Source organism: Chrysochloris asiatica, unplaced genomic scaffold, assembly GCF_000296735.1.
Source record: "Chrysochloris asiatica unplaced genomic scaffold, ChrAsi1.0 scaffold00086, whole genome shotgun sequence".
Lineage (NCBI taxonomy): Eukaryota > Metazoa > Chordata > Mammalia > Afrosoricida > Chrysochloridae > Chrysochloris > Chrysochloris asiatica.
The window spans coordinates 12,796,074-12,815,529 of NW_006408604.1; the positions used below are offsets into that span (position 1 = coordinate 12,796,074).

Below are 19,456 nucleotides of genomic sequence, written 5' to 3' on the forward strand. Positions count from 1 at the left end.
TGAGGTGGGTAATCTGTGTTGGAAATTTACCCCGTGTCCGGCAGACAGTAATAGCTCCGTCAACACTAGCTGTTGCCATCACCAGCAGCAGCACTACTGCTATTCCCATTACGGTTGATATTGTTGAAGTCGTTTAGCACCATCCTAAGGACGTCTCGGATGGAGCATAAAGGAGTGGTGGTGGTACTGGGTTCCGCCCCCAGAAAGGGTGAAGACAGTTTATTGAGGCTGTTTTCCCACCCCATATCTGGATAGCTCACCCAGCCTGGACTGGCCTACACTTCCCAGGTCTTTTGTGCTGGCTCTTTGGCTCTCACCCCAGCTAGCAAAGGGAGCTGGGCCATGAAGGTTCCTCTCCTATAGTGCCAGGTGGGAAGGGGCAAATCAAGCCCGACTCAGCCAGTCCCTTAGCTAAACCAGAAACCTTTCATGATAACAGGTAAGATAACATAAACACCACATGTGAGGGCCTGCTAGTGGGTGGAGCATGGGCCCAAAGCTGATGCTACTAGGCCAGGGGAAAATGCTAATTCTAAGATCTTAGACTATGGCTGAGTTGGTGGAATCCATGCTGATGTGTTTTGTAAGCAGCCATGGGGCATAGTTAGGGTATGTGACTGCCTCACACAAACACATCACTACTATGTGAAAAACCACTTACTGTGTATGCCCTATATATGTCTGTCAGTAACAGAGTAAAACCTGTGAAAGCCGGAACCCATTTAAGGCAGAAACCAGTCAGAGAAGGAAAACTCCAATATTTTCTACTAAAATGAGTGATAGAAAAGTGGCAAAGACAGCAAGCCCCCTGTCAGAGGTGGGAAACTTGCATGAGCTAGGAAAACAAAGGCAGTGGAGTCTGGCTCTCACAAGTGCACTGTAGTAGGCATATGATCAACATAATAGTTTGGGATCTCACATCTGGAGAAGATCCTACAGGCCTTTTAGATTGACTTAAATTTCTGCTCAGTAAATGTCTCCTGTCTCTCTCACCCCATCATGAAAGGGCTTTGGCTAAGCATCTGAATGATAGGCATCTTTCCACAGCATAAACAGTGCTCCCCATAAACTGCCACCATGTCTGCCAGTGGAGGCTTGGGTGTTACTATTATGCCGGATGGGCTTTGGCAGAGTTTCCAGACTAAGATGATCTAAGAAGAAAGCACTGGAGATCTGCTTCTGAAAATCATCCAAGGAAAACTGTATGGATCATAATGGACCAATAGGAACCAACTGTGGGGATGGCATAGGACTAGGCATCATTTTTGTTTTATTGTGCATGGCTGTGGTTATGTGCCGTGGAGTCGGTTCCGACTCATCGGGACCCTGTACAGGGTTTCCGAGGCTGTAAATCTTTATGGGAGAAGAATGCCTCATCTTTCTCCCGCGGAACAGCTGGTAGTTTCGAACTGCTGACCTTGAGGTTTGCAGCCCAATTCGTAACCACTACACTGTTGGGTATAGGATGTCATGAACTGAGGCTGACTAGATGGTAGCTGGGAGTGTGGTGGCTCCATACAATAAGCACTGGAATGTGAACCTCAAGGTCTAAGGTTCGAGCCTGCCAACTGCTCCACTAGAGAAAGAGGAAGCTTTCTGCTCTCAGAAAGATTTAAAGCCTCAGAAACTCTAAATAGAGTCACTAAGAGTTGGAAGTGACTTGACAGCACTTCCCAAAATGAACAAGATGATATCCAACAACACCAGTTGATAGAAAGTTCTTTCTTGGGGCTGGAATCTGACCTCCTGTGTAACCCCATGTGTCTTGGTTCTTAGTCTTGGCCTCTGGAGCAACATAGAAGATGTGTCTTGTCTACAACAGTTTTCTAAATAAATGAAGTGGGCACTCTTACCCTCCTTAATCTTCACTCTCCCCTAAGTCCTCAAACACCCAACGTCTTCTCCTCTTGGTGCATTCTTAAGATCTTTGTGTATGCACCTTCATAATCAGTTATTTTTATTGGCCTATTAAAAATAAAGCACATGAGCAGCCATACCACTATATGCCTAACTTAACTAATAACCAGTGGATTGAATTCAAAAGACAATTAAAAAAAAAAATTCTTGACCCATTTGATTCTTCATAAATCTCCTCCGTCTTCCCTGAAAAGAAACACCTAACCCTTTCTGTAATGGCAACAAAATACAGGTTTATTGGTCAAGGGACAATAACTTCTGATGTTCTCTCTACTAAGTCCTTGCATTCATACATAGTTCATATGGCGGTGATATATGCACATGCCGCTGTGGCTGTGCCACAAAGCTAGTGAGCTTCAGGGCTCCCATTTGCACTACTCTTTGGGAAGGGCCCATGCAATAGTTGTATTTATAATTTTATATTCTCTTTCATAAAGGGATTCTTCTAAATTATAAGGTCCCTGGGACTCAAGGGGAATACATGAGCAGGCATGTAGTCTGGATGTGACCACGTTGGTCACCGATAAGGGAAGAGGGGGTAAAAACAGCAATGAAGTTGGGATCTGAGTCCGACCACATTCAAAAGACTCCTGTGAACCAGGGTGGAGACCAGTATGGCAAGACCTGGGGGCTCCTGGGCCCAGAGGCAGTGACATGGCCACAGAGGACTAGAGCGGAGAGTGAAATGTTCAGCTGAAATGAAGTGAGGGGAGATGCACAAGAACACCCATACTTGGAGACAGTACCCTCTTGACCTGGCTTCAATGGCTGGATGATCAGAACCCAACTAGAAGAAAAAAGAAGAGGGAATAAAAATAAAAAAAGAGTAACCTGCTACAATTTGATGAACTTTACGTGTACTTATGGAGTGGTAGCTCAAAAAAGGGAACAAATCTTTACAGCGAGGATCACTCCCACTCCCTTGGTACACAGGCTTGACAGGGATGGGCAACTTGGACATTGGGTACCCAAAATGGGGGTGGGGGGGAGGGAGATGGCTATGAAGGCAGGAAGTGACTGGCTTACAAGCTTTCAAGAGGGAGCCTAGTTCCAGATGGGACAGGGGTAGGTAGAATCTCCACTGAATGATTTCCAATCTGTTGGGACTAGGCTGGTGAAAGGAAATGGGGATAAAACTCTTGTGGTACAACAGTGAATCACTGCCATCAGGACTGACTGTGAGGGTCAGAAATGTAGAGGTAGATGTTTTTTTGACAAAAGCAGGGGAGTGATTGATTTTGCAGCCCAGAAGTAAAGGTCCCTGGGACCAGCAAGTGAAAAGAGCGGAGAGTGTGATCCTACCCAGAGAGGCAGTGACGCCAGAGATGGAGACAAAGACACGGACAGATGGAGCAGCTGGGGACACTGGACTCAGGGAGGGAGAGGGGCTGTATGCTGACAGCCAGGGGGACAGGCCTGTGGGGTGTATCCTTTGGTTATTTGATGTTGCATGGAGGGGATTATAATCATTGCAATGAAATGAAATATGATAGGATGAATGTAAAATTGATGTTCTCCCATGTAAACCCACATAATTCACAACAAAAACTTAAAAAAAAAATGATAAGGCCCCACAAAATCTAGACAGGCCCCTGGATATGCACACACATACATAAATACATAGAGTTTTCTATTGGTGATCTTGATATGAAAAACCAGGTACCTTCTTTGAGGACCCTGTGTTATTTTATTTTGCAGTTGGTGTTACACTATTAGAAGACAGAGTGTACAGAATTGCTGCAAGTTGCTATATCAATCTTTGTTTCAAAAAGTCACATTCATAGTGTTTCCCCCAATTGAAATAATTTTATGTGGACATTTCCCTGTTCCAGTGTAGCTCAGTTATGTCTCTAACAATCCCTCTCTCTAATCCATAATTGTATATTCAACATCCTTCTATAGGGTTCTTCCCTTTAGCAGCTTTAAGTTTTTCCAGCCTACTCAGACTCACATCAAGCACACACACACACATTTTCTTGTCCTCACTGTCCTCTCCAGGTACTGTTTCTGTTTCTCGCCTCCCCATCAGAGTCAAACTTTTCTCAGGAGCTAGAGCTGATTCATCTCCACAGTGCCACCCTCTACTTCTCAGGTCCCTTCATTCTGGCTTCTGCTACAACCTGCTGTTGTCAAATCCAAGGGGATTTACCTCACCTGGCAGGAATACAACCATCACTTCTCTCTCCTCCTAGGACATTCTGTTGCTTCAGAAATTCTTTCCCGGTCTTCCAAATCTTTCTGGTTTTCCTCCTTATCCAACATCAATTATTAAGGCCCCCCCAGGGCTCTCACTGTTCTCTCTTCCTGGGCAATAGTAACTACCCTATGTTGTTGTTGTTAAGTGCCTTGAGAAACTTCTGACTCACAGCAACCCTGTACAGGGTTTCCGAGGAGCAGCTGGTGAGCTTGAACCATCGACCTTGCAGTTCAAACTGACCTTGAAGTCCAGTGTATTAACCCAGAGTGCCACACCAGGACTCCTTAGAGCATCTATTAATTTATCTACTCCAGCCAAGTTCTTCTGAGCTCCAGAACTATATTCAGGTATCTTCTAGGTACTTCTACTTGGATTTCATATAGGCCCTATACATTTAATGCATCTAAAACAGAAATCTTTACAAACCTGATGGTGTCCCCAGGCCATCAGATGATGAAACTGGGAATATTCCTTCACTCCTCTCTCCCTCTTACCCAACATTTACTTGACTACCAAGACCTGTAGACTCCGTCTTCTACATATTTCCAAATCACTTCCTTCTCTCTGTGGACCTGCTTTAGCTCAAGTCACACGACTGCACCTAGCTTCCAGCTAAAGCACTTACTTACTCTACATCCACTTTCAGTTCTGCACTATGTCAGGGCAATCCTTGGCTTAAAATCTTGACTGGCTTCTACCTGTCCTTAAAATAACACTTGAATCCTGAACATGATCTACAAAGCCATGCATAATCTAGTGGATAAATAGCAAATGAATGATAGATTGAATGGTTCTAAAGCTACAATAAATTCCATTTTATTTACATTCATTCCCTGTGTTTGTTTTCTTTAAGTGCTGATTTCAACTCATAGAGACCCTCTATAGAGTTTCCAAGGAGCATCTGGTGAGCCTTGTGGTTCAACAAGCTGGCCTTATGGTCAAATGCTTAGCCTACAGTGCCACACCAGTGTTATACTGGGTGTGGCTGGGGTGTTTCCAGGTGTTTACTACTAAAAATAGAATTGTTATGGACACCTTTTCCCCCTCGATTGGATTGTTTCCTGGGAATAGCTTCTGCAAAACAGAATTATCAGTGAAAGGGTGTGATTAGTTTGAAAGTTCTTATTATACACTGCTTATTTTCTAGAAGGCTACACTCAGAGTATGCAGTCATCTACAATGCTACCCACAGTCTTTCCCGTGGGGCTTTACGACTGTTAACTCCTCTAGATTCAGTAGGCTTAAAGTAGAACCTTAACATTATTTAAATTTGCTTTTTTTCAGGTGAGTATTTACTATGTAGGCATACATTCTTAAATCTGCAGACAGTTCCTGTTTTTATTCAGTGATTTTCGTTTCCTTCTGATAGATTCTTGGGTGGGAGGGAAGCATTGTGTGTGGAAAACACTTCTTAGATTTGTTAGAAAATTCTATTGGGTGCTCTGACCATGATGGGCTCAGGATGAAGCCCTAGGTTTCAGACTCCAGTTTTATATTAAATTCAACAAAGAACACAATACTGCAGTCACAGGTCTAGGGGGATCCCATTGGTGGCTGTAACAGGCCCATTTGTGTAATGCGCTGCTTGGCTTATTAACTCTACCCGATCCTATTTTCTAAGCATTCCATTCAATCCATTTTTGCAGGCTGATTGAATTACAAACCTTTTAAATGTAATATCAAGTGCTGTTTGTGTCCATAAAAAAAGAACAACATAAAACAGTCTTTTACTTATGAACGAATATTTAAATTTGTAGCGTAATATCAATTTCTTAGACATAAAGACCCTTTTGAAAAGAAGGGGGCAAGTGGTGGAGAAATTTGAATATTATTTTTTAAAATAAACCAATTTAAAAAAGCAGATACAGTAAGATAATTGCTCTTAGCTGGGTATGGAATATATGGTAAAATAAACCAAATAGTAAGTTCGTGAGAAAATATTGTGAAGTGATAAGCATATGCTTATGTTATTAAACATGACTTTGTATGACATAGGATATATGAAATGCTAAGTAATTAAGATTGAATTAGTAAATGTCCCCATAGTTGATTAATGCAACCTTTTCTGCTCCTGCAAGGATTTATATCCTCAGAAACCCTATACAGGGTTGTTATGCGCCTGGATCGACCTGATGGCACTTAACAACCACCACCACCATCACCACCACCAGCACCACATACACACTGTGCTTTGTTCAGTGATGCAATGGGAGAAGAAAGCCCAAATACTGGGTGCCCTCAATCAAGGCTCATGCCTGGTGCACCCTGCGACACTTCAAAGCTACAAAACTCCTTCTTGCCTGTTGCAACCTCTTATACTTCAAAGCTACAAACTCCCATACTCTGAGACTTAATTCTAAAACAGTCCATTGACACAGACATTTCAATCTAGCAAATCTTCTACTACTGTTGATCCAAATAACTATAAAGACACATATTTTCAGTTTAGCCTTGAAAGACATTTTGCTATATTAGAAGAATAAGCAAAGTATATTTCCAAAGACAAAGGTTTTAGTGTGTTGGAAGAAATAATTTTCAGAATCAGGCTGTAGTATAAGAAAAGGTTAATTTACTTAATAAATCCTCTGTATGTTTTTGCTGAATTGAATGGAAGAAACTTGAAAATGTGTTGTGTGGTTTTATAAATCATTGAGAGACAGTAAACATGAGTTTCGTGGATAATAACTTATATTTTCTTTGTTCACATAAAGAATGGGTACCAAAATCTATTCCATCCCAACATTATACAATGAATAACTCGAGTTAATATAAATGATAACTCCTCTGTTCTTTGTTAATAAATTTTCTCAGACTCTAAGTAACCAAGTACACCTCTGAAATTAAATGACTCTAGAAATCCTTGATGAGGAAACTGTTTACTATTCAAGGACTAACTAAAATGATCTTGTCTCCCACTGCCATTGAGTAGATTCTGACTCATAGCAACGGAACAGGACAGAACAGAGCTGCCTCTTAGGGTGTCCGAGACCGCAAATCTTTAGAGCAGCAGACCTCCTCATCTTTCTCCTGTGCAGTAGCTAAGGGGTTTGAACCACTCACCTTGAGGTCAGCAGCCCAACTCTGAACCCGCTGCTCCACCAAGTTTCCTTTTATCTTGTCTAGGTGATGTTTTTATAAAATTGGGATCACTTTATATTTGTTCTTTATCTTAACAGATGTTGTTAATTTATTGTCTTGTTTTCCTCAGATTGGGAGAATATTAGAAAAAAAAAATATTCCATTTATCTTCAATCTTAAAATCCTCTGTTTTACATCAGCACTGGACTTTGAACCACAAGGTCGACAGTTCAAACCCACTAGCTGCTCCTTAGAAACTCTATACAGGGTTGCTATGAGCCAGAACCAACTTGAGGATGGCATTTAACACCTTAACACAATCCAAAGGTTCCCTACTTTATTGGTTCAGAGTGGAGAACCCTCGTCCTGGAAGCAGAAGAAGTATGTGTAATTGGTTAAACTGGTCAAAGAATGTGGAATATAAAGATGCTACTTTATTTGGGGAGTCCTGATGTGGTGCTGTGGGTAAATGTGCTGGACTGCAAGGTCGGTTTGAACTGAAAAGTCGGCAGTTCAAGCTCACTAGTCACTTCTTAGAAACCGTATACAGGGTCGCTATGAGGCAGAACTGACTCAATAGCCCTTAACAACAACAACAACAACAATGACAACTGTATTTGGTGTAAGACCGTGCAATGTTTCGCTCCCTTGTACAAAGGGCTGCTATGATTCGGGTCTGACTTGACATCACCTAATAATAACTGTATTTGGTTAGGGGCAGAGGTTGAATTCTCACTTCCATGTAGGAGGTTGGGGTTTGATTCCCAGCAAATACAACCCATGCATAGTCACTACCTGTCACTCAGTGGAGGCTTGTATGTTGCTATGTTGGTGAAGAGGTTTCAGTGGCGCTTTCAGGCTAAGAGGTACTAGCAAAAAAGGCCTGGTGATCTACTAGACTCAGTGATAGCTAAGAACAACAACTGTAACAACAGTAACTAGTATTTCAGGTTATTATAATTCACTGAATCCAGTTTTCTCCTTTCCACACTTGTGATGAGTTATATTAAGGAATGTCATTCCCGTACAGAGAACATACCTCTAGGGGTAGCCAGGTAGGAAACAAGGCTGGATGAAAAGTATAAGCATCCATTTATAATGACGGGGCAACTAGATATCTTTGTAGGTTTTTTTGTCCAGCGTCCAGTGAGAAGCTCCTGCTGATTCATCTTGGGTATCAAAAAAGATGCAAGGAAAGACAGTGGGGAAAAACTGGGTGATGTGTAAGTGGCCAAAGGAGATGAAAGCAATTGTTCACTGCCTCCAGGATGTGAGGTTGAAATGTTCACCAGAGGCTTAAAATGGCTTTTGTAGTTGAAGTGCTGAATTGTTAAGAGTTGAAGGGAACTTGGTGAAAACCCCATTTTGTAGATGAGGAAAATAAGATCAAATAATGTGATGCGATTTTTGGAAGGGCATCAGGGGTTCTAATACTATCCAACTGCTAAAGCAGAAAGTCTTCGTCACAGGGAATGTCACACCTGACAAATGACAAATATTTCCTAGCTATGTTTTGTCTCTGCTTAAGGAGAATGCCAGCAGCTCCGACATAACCTCCATCACTTCTCTTTGCCTTCCTAGTTCTGTCCTCTAAACTCTCTTTGGTGTGGCTTTCCCCCACCCCCAGGGTCCCTCCCCGCTATCCCAACTGGCAGGTAAAGAAGCTCTGGCTCCAAGGAGGTGGGGGTGGGGGTTGAAGCTGAGGCTTTCTGCTCCTGTAAAGATTTACAGTTCTGGAAACCCTACACAGGGCGGCCATGAGTCAGAACAGAGTTGATGGCACACCACCAATAAAAACACTTTAAAGTTCTGTTCATAAATTTCTGGTGGAGGTCTTCATTAAACCAGCTACAATACACATTTATTGTCCCAGATCATAAATACCAGCTTGATGGGATGAAACTACTCTCTATTATGTTAGTCCCAGCTCAGGTTTGGTCCTTGTTTAAGATTCCCGACTGCCTAAGAGAACAAGTCTTCTTGAATGTCCTGAGATCACTGAAGGTCCCACTACTTTCAAATCAGCTCCCCATTTTAGCTCATCACTTTATGCCTGAAAGGCTGTGTTTCTGGTCTCATCATTGGCTCACATCAGGACTGTAACAACAGCACTCAACTAGCTTTCTGGCCTTTATTGAGCCCAGAAATCCACACTATGCAAAAGTCAGTTTTCAAGGGAATACTCCAATCAGAGCCTTCGCTTCAATCATTCTCCTGATCAAAACCTACAAAGTCAAATCCAACATTCTTAACCTGAGGTACTTTCAATCTGGGTCATAATTCAGACAATGTTGTTGTTGTTGTGTGCCGTGGAGTCGGTTCCAACTCATAGCCACACTGTACAGGGTTTCCGAGGCTGTAAATCTTTACGTGAGCAGAAAGCCTCATCTTTCTCCCGCGGAACAGCTGGTAGTTTCGAACCGCTGACCTTGAGGTTCACAGCCCGATTCGTAACCACTGCGCTACCAGAGCTCCTATTCAGACAATAGTTGTTATTAAGTACACTTGAGTCTGTTCCAATTCATAGTGACCCTGTACGACAGAAGCAGACAGTGCTGCATCTTCACCATCCTTATCACTGTGACTATGTTTAAGCCCACGGTTGCTGCCATTGTGTCACACTCCATCTTGTTGACCTGACTAGTAACTGGACAGGACACAATCTGCCATCTTGGAAGCTTCTGGATGCAGAAAAGAAAAGAAGCACACTGAAAAGGAGTCTAGTGTATGTACTACAGAACAGAACACGTCTTCCTGAATGTCCCTAAAGGAACTCTGACCACTACTTCCAAACTACAGGGTTTCCAAGGAGCAGCTGGTAGGTTTGAACTGCTGACCTTTTAGCAGTCTAGTGCTTATCCTACAGCACCATACCAGGATTCATAAAGATTGTTGTTGTTGTTGGTAAGTGCCATCGAGTCGGTTCTGACCCATAGCAACTCTGTGTAGGATTGGCTGGTGGGTTTGAACCGCCAACCTTGTGGTTAAAACCGACCTTTCAGTCTAGTGCTTATCCTACAGCACCATACCATGACCCATAAGATTGCAACCTAGAAAATCCTATGGGGCAGTTTTACTACTTTGTTGTATGGGGTTGCCTTGAGTCAGAATTGACTCAACGATGGCTAACAACAACAATGCTGTTCCAATAACCCATAAAGCATGCCCCCACACCTACTGAATTCACCTGATCCTTTGTGTTCCAACTGACTTCATTTCTCCTCACCTGAGATCCAACCTATTCTGCTCTCTTACAGTCATTATAATTCTGCCTCTCTAACTAATCAGGAACTTCCTCCAGGGCAGGACCCGCCCAACCTGGCAAAGACCTGACAAAGTACAAGAACTACCAACAGGCTTCCTTTATCTTTGCCCCAGCTTTGAGCAGAGAACCTAGTTTCATAAGTAAAGTTGGGAGGTCACACAGGAGAGAAAGAAATCCAGGATAAAAAACAGCACCTGAGGTAAAATGAGGAGGGCCTTGACAAAGCCTCTGGGAGGGAAGCTTGCCCAGGGCCTAAGTCAAATCAAGTCAAAACACATCCTGATGTTTTCCATTGTTGGCTTAACATGAATGGTTTCACTGAACACTGAAGAGTTGGGTTTTTTTTCTCTCTCCAGATAGCAATTTTGCCTCTGTGAAAATACTATCTTTTAGTTTCCACTGTCACAGAAAAGGAAATTATTCTGCAATAAATGAAAAGGAATTATTTAAGGGAGTCTCAATTAATTTAAAGGAGCTCTGGTAGTGTAGTGGTTACAAGTTGGGCTGATAATCTCAAGATCAGCAGTTTGAAACTACCAACTGTTCCATGGGAAAAAGATGAGGCTTTGTGTTCCTGTAGAGACTTACAGCCTCAGAAACCCTATACAGGGTTGCTATGAGTTCCAGGTGATTTCCTTTGGAACCGACTCCACGGCACATTAGCAACCAATTTGTTTAGGTTGATTTTAAAGTTTTCATATTCTGAAACTGTTTTTAAAAATCAGTGATTTGAGGTAGAAATGTTTCGGATATATTTGTACACCTTATAAAAACCTTAAACATTATCATTTTCAAAGAGAGAAACTTTCAAGTTTCAGTAACACCTACACTTTTTTTTTTTTTAGGAAAACTTCCGTTTTAGCATGTCCCCACATAAAACGGTCTGCTGCAGTTGGGAAAAAGCAGGGGAGACACAGTTCTATATCTATATCCTTATCTCATCTCCTGCAATGGGGGACATTTCCTCATGACGGTTAGGTTATTAACTTCTGGCAGGCCTCCAAGAGTAAATAAGGGTTGAACATTTTCAGGACAGTGCCAAGATCTTATGCAAGTTCTTTGCCCTTTGTCAGGGAAAAGAGGGACTATGCCAGACAAGTGACATCAAAGCTGGGAGCCGCAATGAGATTTGATAGGATGAAGTCCTTCTGGTACTTCCATAACTTTGCCTCCCAGGAGGCATAAACCTGAGACAAAAGCTTCCCCTTGACCTATGAAGCTCCCAGGTACCTATCTTCAAATGTCCATAAGGTTTAGGAAATGAAATTAAGAAGCATACTTGAAGTCTTACCCATGTCAGCAACACACTTTGCAGGTACAAACGCGTGCTGCTGAATTAAGACTTCTACATCTTACAAACACACCAGTTGATGGTGAGTTGTCTCTGACTCATGGCGACCCCATCTGTGTCATAGTAGAACCACACTGATTAAGGTTTTCAATGGCTGGCTTTTGGGAAGTAGACTGGTACATCGAACTTCTATCCTTTCAGTTAGCAGCCAAACACAACCACTTGTACGACTCAGGGATTTAGGGGGTTTTTATTCTATGAAATTTTACTAGCTAGTTCAATGTGCCTGAGGAAACTTCCACTTGGAATTTTTCAGTATTTCTACAAGCTTCAAGATCTATTACTTCAAAAGGACAGTATTTCCAAAGGAAATCACCTGAAGCTCTTTGAGTTTATTCCTCAGCTTACCTCGGCTATTAAGATCTCCACATTTCCCAGTCCTCATATCTAGTTCCCTCATTTCTACTTTCCTTTTACCTCAACCATACAGCTCTTCCTTGTCTTTGTTGCTGACTAGTTCACACCCCATTCTCCCTCTCTGTTGCTGTTAAGTGCTCAGGGCGACCCTGTCTAGGGTTTCCAAAGAGCAGCTGCTGGATTTGAGTTTCTGATTTTGCAGTGAACAGTCCAGTGCCGACCCTACAGCACCACACCAGGACTCCACATTTCCTCTCAGGGATCTCTTTTTGCTTTCAGAATCAAGGATAGGGGAGTGGTAGAGAAAGAACAACATTTTCTTCTTTATTTGGTGGTAAAACTATTATTTCTAAAGTTTCAATGTCTGTAGGTCATAAGAGGTCACTTCAAACCACAAAGGTTTCCATTTGACCTGGAAGCTCTTCCTCTCCTTTCCTTAAACTGGCTTGAGTTGGTGGATCTTTCTACTTCTAAACTGCCGCTGTCCGATGCTCAGGGTGACCTACTGTGGAGATTACTTGGGTGTCCCTGAGTGTGGTAGTCAGAACCAACCACAGGCTGACAGATTTTCCAAGCTGAGCACATGCCAAGAGTCCAGATTCTCACCTGAATGTGGAGATCGATAGCGAAAGTCCTCTTTGGTCAGCAGCAGGAGAGCTTTGCCATTCATCTCAAACGTGTTGCTGTCAATTGGCCTTAAAGAAAACTCATTTTCAGCCCACTTGAGCCACTGGGCTACGTCATCCCTGCTCCAGTAAATTGGCTGCAAGCCTGTTGGAGAAAGAGCAAGGCAAGAAGAAAGAAAGGGAAAAATGGTCTTGTCAGTTAGACGGTTGGAATAAAGGGAAAAAGATTTCTGAATAGTTTAGCACATTGAGTCTCCATGTCTGAAGAGCCCTTATGTTCAACTATGGTGGTGGTTATGTGCTGTGGAGTCGATTCCGACTCATAGCGACCCGGTACAGGGTTTCCGAGGCTGTAAATCTTTAAGGGAGCAAAAAGCCTCATCTTTTTCCCATGGAACAGCTGGTAGTTTCGAACTGCTGACCTTGCGGTTCACAGCCCAGTTCGTAACCACTACGTTATCAGAGCTCCTATGTTCAACTGGGTCCTAGGTTAAAACTGAATCCTAAGAAGTGCCAATGTGTGCTGTCAGAATAACTTTTTATTTACAGGGAAAATGAGACACAATCCTCTTTTACATTGTTTAGAGTTGGTAGGTCTTAGAGGTTTGCCCTTCCTTGCCCATCCCCAGGGGCTGTCACGATTCCAGTTCTGTCCTAAGGGTACAAATCATTCAAGGAGATTCAAGTCACAACAAATCTCAGCTGGCTTGAAAGGACCTTAGCATCAGACACTGATATGATTGTAGCCCAGAGTCCATCTGAAGTGAGACAGTCCCAGAGCTAGGATTAACCTCCCAGAGCAGCTAAGTAATCAAGTGTTATTTCAGAAAATGCAATTCACTTAGCCATCAGGCAAACCTCTGGGAATGAGAGGGTCTTTTTTTTTTTTTTAATGTTTTGTTGTGAATTATGTGATAGTTTACAACGAGAGGGTCTTTTGCTGATGTTTGAACCTCCTGGTGTGGATAGTACTCGGACTCTAAGTAGGACCAGAAGTAAGCTAGAGAGCAAACTGGAGTGGAGAGTGAAAAGATAGACCAGGCCACATCTCTGGAACCCATGAGCCTATATATTTACTTTATTTTGCTGCTGTGGGAAACTTTTGATGGAGGACAGAACAGTGTTTCTCGGGACCTCTCAGGATATCTAAGAAATAAAATCTATTTTCGTAATAATGTTAAGATGCCATTTGCCTTTTCCAATTTCATTCTTCCATGCATGTATAGTGGAATTTTCTAGAAGCTAGATGATGTGTGACACTGTAACAGACAGAATGCAGAAGCAAATCTAACAATTCTGTCATCTTCTATTGTGCTAGACAGAACGCAATTTATGCCATTCTCTCAATAATAATAAAAATATATATATTTGCAAATATGCATTTATGTTAATATATACTAGGATTGGAGTCCTGGTGTGGCACTATGGGTTAATGTGCCAGACTGTAAAGCTGTTTGAACTGCAAGGTCGGCGGTTCAAGCTCAACCAGCTGCTCCTTGGAAACCCTATACAGGGTTGCTATGGGTAGGAATCGACTCGATGGCACTTAATAACAACAACAATACTAGGATTATTCTTTTTCAACAAATTGGTATTTTTAAATTCTCAGTTTTAATTCCCAATATTGTAAATATTTGTAGATATAGCCCACATAAGTAAAAGCATTTTAGGGTTTTCAATAATTTTTTAAGAATATAAAGGCGTCTGAGACCCAAAATTTTGAGAACTATTGGAGTCCTGGTGTGGTGCTGTGGGTTAGTCAATGTGCTGGACTATTAGGTTGGTTTGAACCACAAGGTCGGTGGTTCAAGCTCACCAGCTGCTCCTCGGAAAGCCTATACAGGATTGCTATGTATCGGAACCGACTTGACTGCATTTGCAACAACTGGGCCAGAAGTTCGATGCTCACTGAGCATCATTCTCTAAAATTGTATTGTGCATTTTGATAGCTCCAGTAGAACACAAAAGGAGCTCTAGTAGTGTTACAAATCGGGCTGGGAACCTCAAGGTCAGCAGTTCGAAACTACCAGCTGTTCCATGGGAGAAGGATAAGGTTTTCTGTTACCGTAAAAATTTATAGCCTTGGAAGTCCTCTACAGGGTCGCTATGAGCCGGAATGGACTCCCCAGCACATAACAACCAACCACCACCCAAACACAGCACAATGAAATCAGTATTTGCTCAGAGGAGTTTCCATCTCTCAATGCTACATAAATTTGCTAAGGAGATCCCATGAGTGTGTTATAAAAATGTCCCTCAGTTTGATCCTGAAAAGAATCACTCTTGACCCTTAAACCAGTGTGCTAGATGGGCTGCTGGTCTTCTCTGTAGGAGTAGAGAGCCAAGGGCTCAGATCCCCTTGGAGAATGTCCAGACACTGGGCATGCGTGCTGGCTCTCGTAACAGTGGTATCTTTGCAAAGTGTTGTCATTTTGAAGATTGGTAGATGGCTTCCTCTAACCCCATGAAATCCCTTCACAGATAGTCTGTTGTATCAAACACCAAAAACCCAAACCCACTGCCAAATTCTGACTCATCGCAGCTTTACAGGACAGAGGAGAACTGTTCTGTAGGATTTCCGAGGTTATAAACCTTGACAAGAACTGACAGTCTCATCTTTCTCCTGTAGAATGGCTGGTGGGTTCAAACTGCTGACTTGAGGTTAGCAACCTAACGCTTTACCCACAATGCCCCTAGTGCATCTTGTATGGCCATCAATGAAGACCTATTTAAAAACCCATTGTCATTTAAGTTGATTCTAACTTATAGCAACCCTATATACACTTTCCGAGACTGTAAATCTTTATGGGAGTGGAAAGCCTCATCTTTTTCCCGAAGATTGATTGGGTGGTGGGTTTGAACTGCTGACCTCCTGGTTAGCAGTCCAGTGCTTATCCTACAGCACCATCAGGGCTCCTTATACATTTCAGGCAATGAAATAACTAAAGTGAGCCGTTAGGAATTTTTTGTTGGTTTTCAAATTGTATGACAATTTTCTTTTTCACACACACACACACACACACACACAAAAAGTGGTATTATAAAAAAATCATTTGTAGTATGTTACTGCTCTATGGTCATTTTAGTAAAAGAAAGCCACAAAATGAGTCAAGATTAAGCTTTAGACCCCTGACTGGGCCTATTAAAAATGGTCCATGGACATAGGAGGTACCTCAATTCTTTCCAATCACCTAGAAGCGCATGTCCAGAATCACAGTGAGCTGAGAGTTGGGGAGTGTAGTGACCCAGCAAAACCTCAATGTTTGAACTGGGAAAAAGGCCTTGACGTTTACTTCCTGCTGCCAATGGTGTCTTCTTTCAACAAGACCAACATGGCGATTTGATATTATGGACTTTTACCTTTCCCTCCTTCACAAGTGGTTCATGATTACAGCCAGCCACTAAGTACAACCATGGGGTTCCAGGCAAGCTCAGACTAGGAAAGTATGTGGTTGAGAGAGGGCCCCAGAGCAGAAGGCAGTTAGAAGCAGGATAAAGTATGAAGTGGCTTATTGCTTACAACTGATTTAAGCGTCAAAGTAAATACAGAACCGAATCCCACTTGGGAAGGGAAATGAGAGTGAAATGCTGAAGTTCCTGAGGAGGACACATTGCCACCGGAGGCGGGTCAGAAGGGGGTGGGGGCACAAGTAGTAATTTGAGGTTCTTTATATTCTATGGAAGAAAATACTCATGAGTAATCTTTTCCCTAAATACAAGTAGAGTCACTCACTCTAAACAGTTCTGCCAGTTAAGCACACACAAGTTTTTCTTTTCACTTCCCATTAATCTCTCTCACAGCGCGCCCACTGAAGCAGCCAGGGCCAGAGTTTGGAAATCCCCTCACCAGGACGAGAGGCAAATGCTCCACGTTCCTCTGCAGGAGGGACCCAGAGAGTTACTTACAGTCATTCCAGGGAAGACTACAGCAACCCTTAGAGTTATGCAAAAGTGTGCCTGACAGAGTCAGTTACCTGCTAAAGACCACTGACTAAATTTACCAGACTCTCTCTTCTTCTGTTAAGATGGAAGGAGACTTGATAAACTTTGGCGTTTAAATTCTTACTGCTATGTCCTTTTAAATTCAGGAGAATAAAAAGATTGTGGTGTATGGTGTGCTTTGCAATTCTAATTGAGAGAAAATAATTCTTTTTCCCCAAACTATGGGATCCTAAAGGCTTGGGCATTGTATCATCTAAACTGGAATAGTATCTGATACCTCAAGGCAACTCTGGTCTATTTACTGGCTGCCATAAAGTCAATTAGGACTCATGAGAACCGCATGTATGTCAGAGGAGAACTGTGCTCCTTAGAGTTCACAACGGCTGATGTTTTTTCTTAGAAGATCGCCAGACCTTTCTTCTGTGGTACCTCTGGGTGGGCACAAACCTCCAATACTTTGGTTAGCAGCCTGGTGAGTTGACCATTTACACAACCCAGGACTTTTAAACTAACTTAATAGCAATTTATTAATAAGCACATGTACATTTTCAACATTTCCTAGAGATAAAGATTTGGTGAACTGAATACTCCTCTATATAAGTCTTGCATTATCCTTAGCATTTTATCAAGATTAGTACATTTAACTATGTGCTCACACCAACCCTTTAAAAAAGAGCTTCAGATTAAACTGTGACTCAGTGCACTTAAGAGACCTGGCCAAGGTTACAGGGCAATAGTAAAAAGACGAGTTGAGATTTGAACTCAAGCAGTCTGCTCCATGGTCTGTGTTCTTCGGCATCATTCTATTTTGATCATTCAATTCTTATACAATACCGTTCTCAGTCAGCTTCAGAATGAAGATGTACTTTCATCATTTTCTCGAGATAAAGACTTGGTGAACTGAATACTCCTCTCTATAAAACTTGATTCTTGACACTTTCCCAAGTTATAAATAGGCTAAAAATATAGCGAAAGCAAAACAAAACAAAACAAAACATAAAAACCCTGGAGATTCCTGGAGAAATAGTTTTATTAAGAGGAGTGGAGGGGGCACAGGTGAGACTATGCAATGAATGCATGCAGGAACAAAGAGCTACCTCACAGGCCACTTGAGTATTGCTCTAAAGGAGTCCCTGACATGGCTCATAGTTCACAGCTGCTTCTGTGATAGAAGCTGCCAGATGAGAGACGGACACCATTATAAACACATTCTGTACATAGCTTGTTTTACAGTCATCTCCTGTCTGTATCTAAGACTCAACAAAGCCAGAGAACACAGATGTTAATGATTATTAGAGGAAAAGGAGACAAATCATTATTCTACACCTATATTTTGCTAATCCCTGTGCACTTAGCAAGCCTGTGAAAGCCACATTAAGACTGCCATTTTCAGTACCAATGAATTTCAGAGACTATCTGAGAAGCATTTTGTACAGAGTAGAGGAACTGCTATGATTACGAGTTACTAAGAATTCAACTGCACTTTTTTTCTCAAGTGGAACAAGTTGAGTTCATGGGGTCATGCCCTGGAATGACACAACCAGGTCCTTAAAACTTCCTCCAATATTTCTTCAATTCCATGTTTCAGGGGACAGCCACATTAAGCCATATGTTGTTATCCTCACTTTTGATTTTCTGAGATGTGCTTAAACCAATGATGAAAACTATTCAGTGAGTCAGAAACCAGCATCTTTCTCCCATCCCAGATCTGTCCTTAATCAACATGTGATTCTGGGCAGGCCATTCTGCTTCTCCTGGGCTCAGTGCCTGCGTCTGTAAAATGAGAAGCTTAGCGTAAGCGCGCTGTTCTCTTCACTTTTCAGTTTAATACCATCAAGGTGCTCCTATTTAATTTGAATCCTAACAACCAGAGACTACAAATAGCCAGGATCCTTTCTCTGCAGAACTACTTAATGCTTACAGAGACGACCATGAGATTTTGTAACTTCCTGAAGGATCTTCTGAACCATGAAAGACAAGTTTAATTCCTTTAAGTAGTGTATTGCTTAAGAATGCTTTATTAGATTCTAATCATTGGAAAAATTAGAAGCCAGTTTTTGACACAAGAAACCTAACAGTTTGCATCTGTGTAGCACTTTAGAGTTTAAAAGATGCCTTCACATGTGCTGTTATTAGGTGGTATCAGGTTGGTTCTTACTCATAGCAACTTGATGTACGACAGAAACGAATGAAACACAGCCGAGTCTCGTGCTCTTCTTACAGCTGTTGCTACCTTTGGATCCATTGATGCGGCCACTGTATTAATCCATCTCGTTGAGGGTCTTCCTCTTATTCGCTGACCTGCTACTTTATCAAGCATGATGTCCTTTGCCAGGGACTGGTCCCTCTGATAACATGTCCAAAGTTGTTGTTATTAGGTGCCATAGAGTCCGTACCGACTCATAGTGACCCTGTGCACAACGGAACGAAATGCTGCCTGGTCCTGGGCCAACCTCACTATTGTTGCCACGCTCGAGCCTACTGATGCTGCCACTTTGCCAATCCATCTTTGCTGAGGGTCTTCCTCTTTTTCTCTGACCCTCCACACTACCAAACCATGATATTCTCTTCCAGTGACTGGTCCCTCCTGACAATATGTCCGAAGTATGAGAGAGGAAGTCTGGCCATCCTGGCCTCCAAGGATCACTCTGGCTGCACATCTTCCAACACAGGTCTGTTGGTTCTTTTGGCAGCCCATGGCACTTTCAATATTCTCCTCCAAC

The 19,456-nt window shown here is 42.3% G+C and overlaps 1 protein-coding gene across 1 annotated transcript in view; it reads right to left on the bottom strand.

Moving 5' to 3' along the window:
- Positions 1-19,456, bottom strand: part of ETV6 (ets variant 6) — a 365,900-nt gene that overhangs the window by 90,696 nt on the left and 255,748 nt on the right. The window contains exon 3 of the mRNA XM_006866057.1: positions 12,772-12,936. Within this exon, the coding sequence (XP_006866119.1) occupies positions 12,772-12,936 (165 nt within the window). The remainder of the gene's footprint in view (positions 1-12,771; positions 12,937-19,456) is intronic.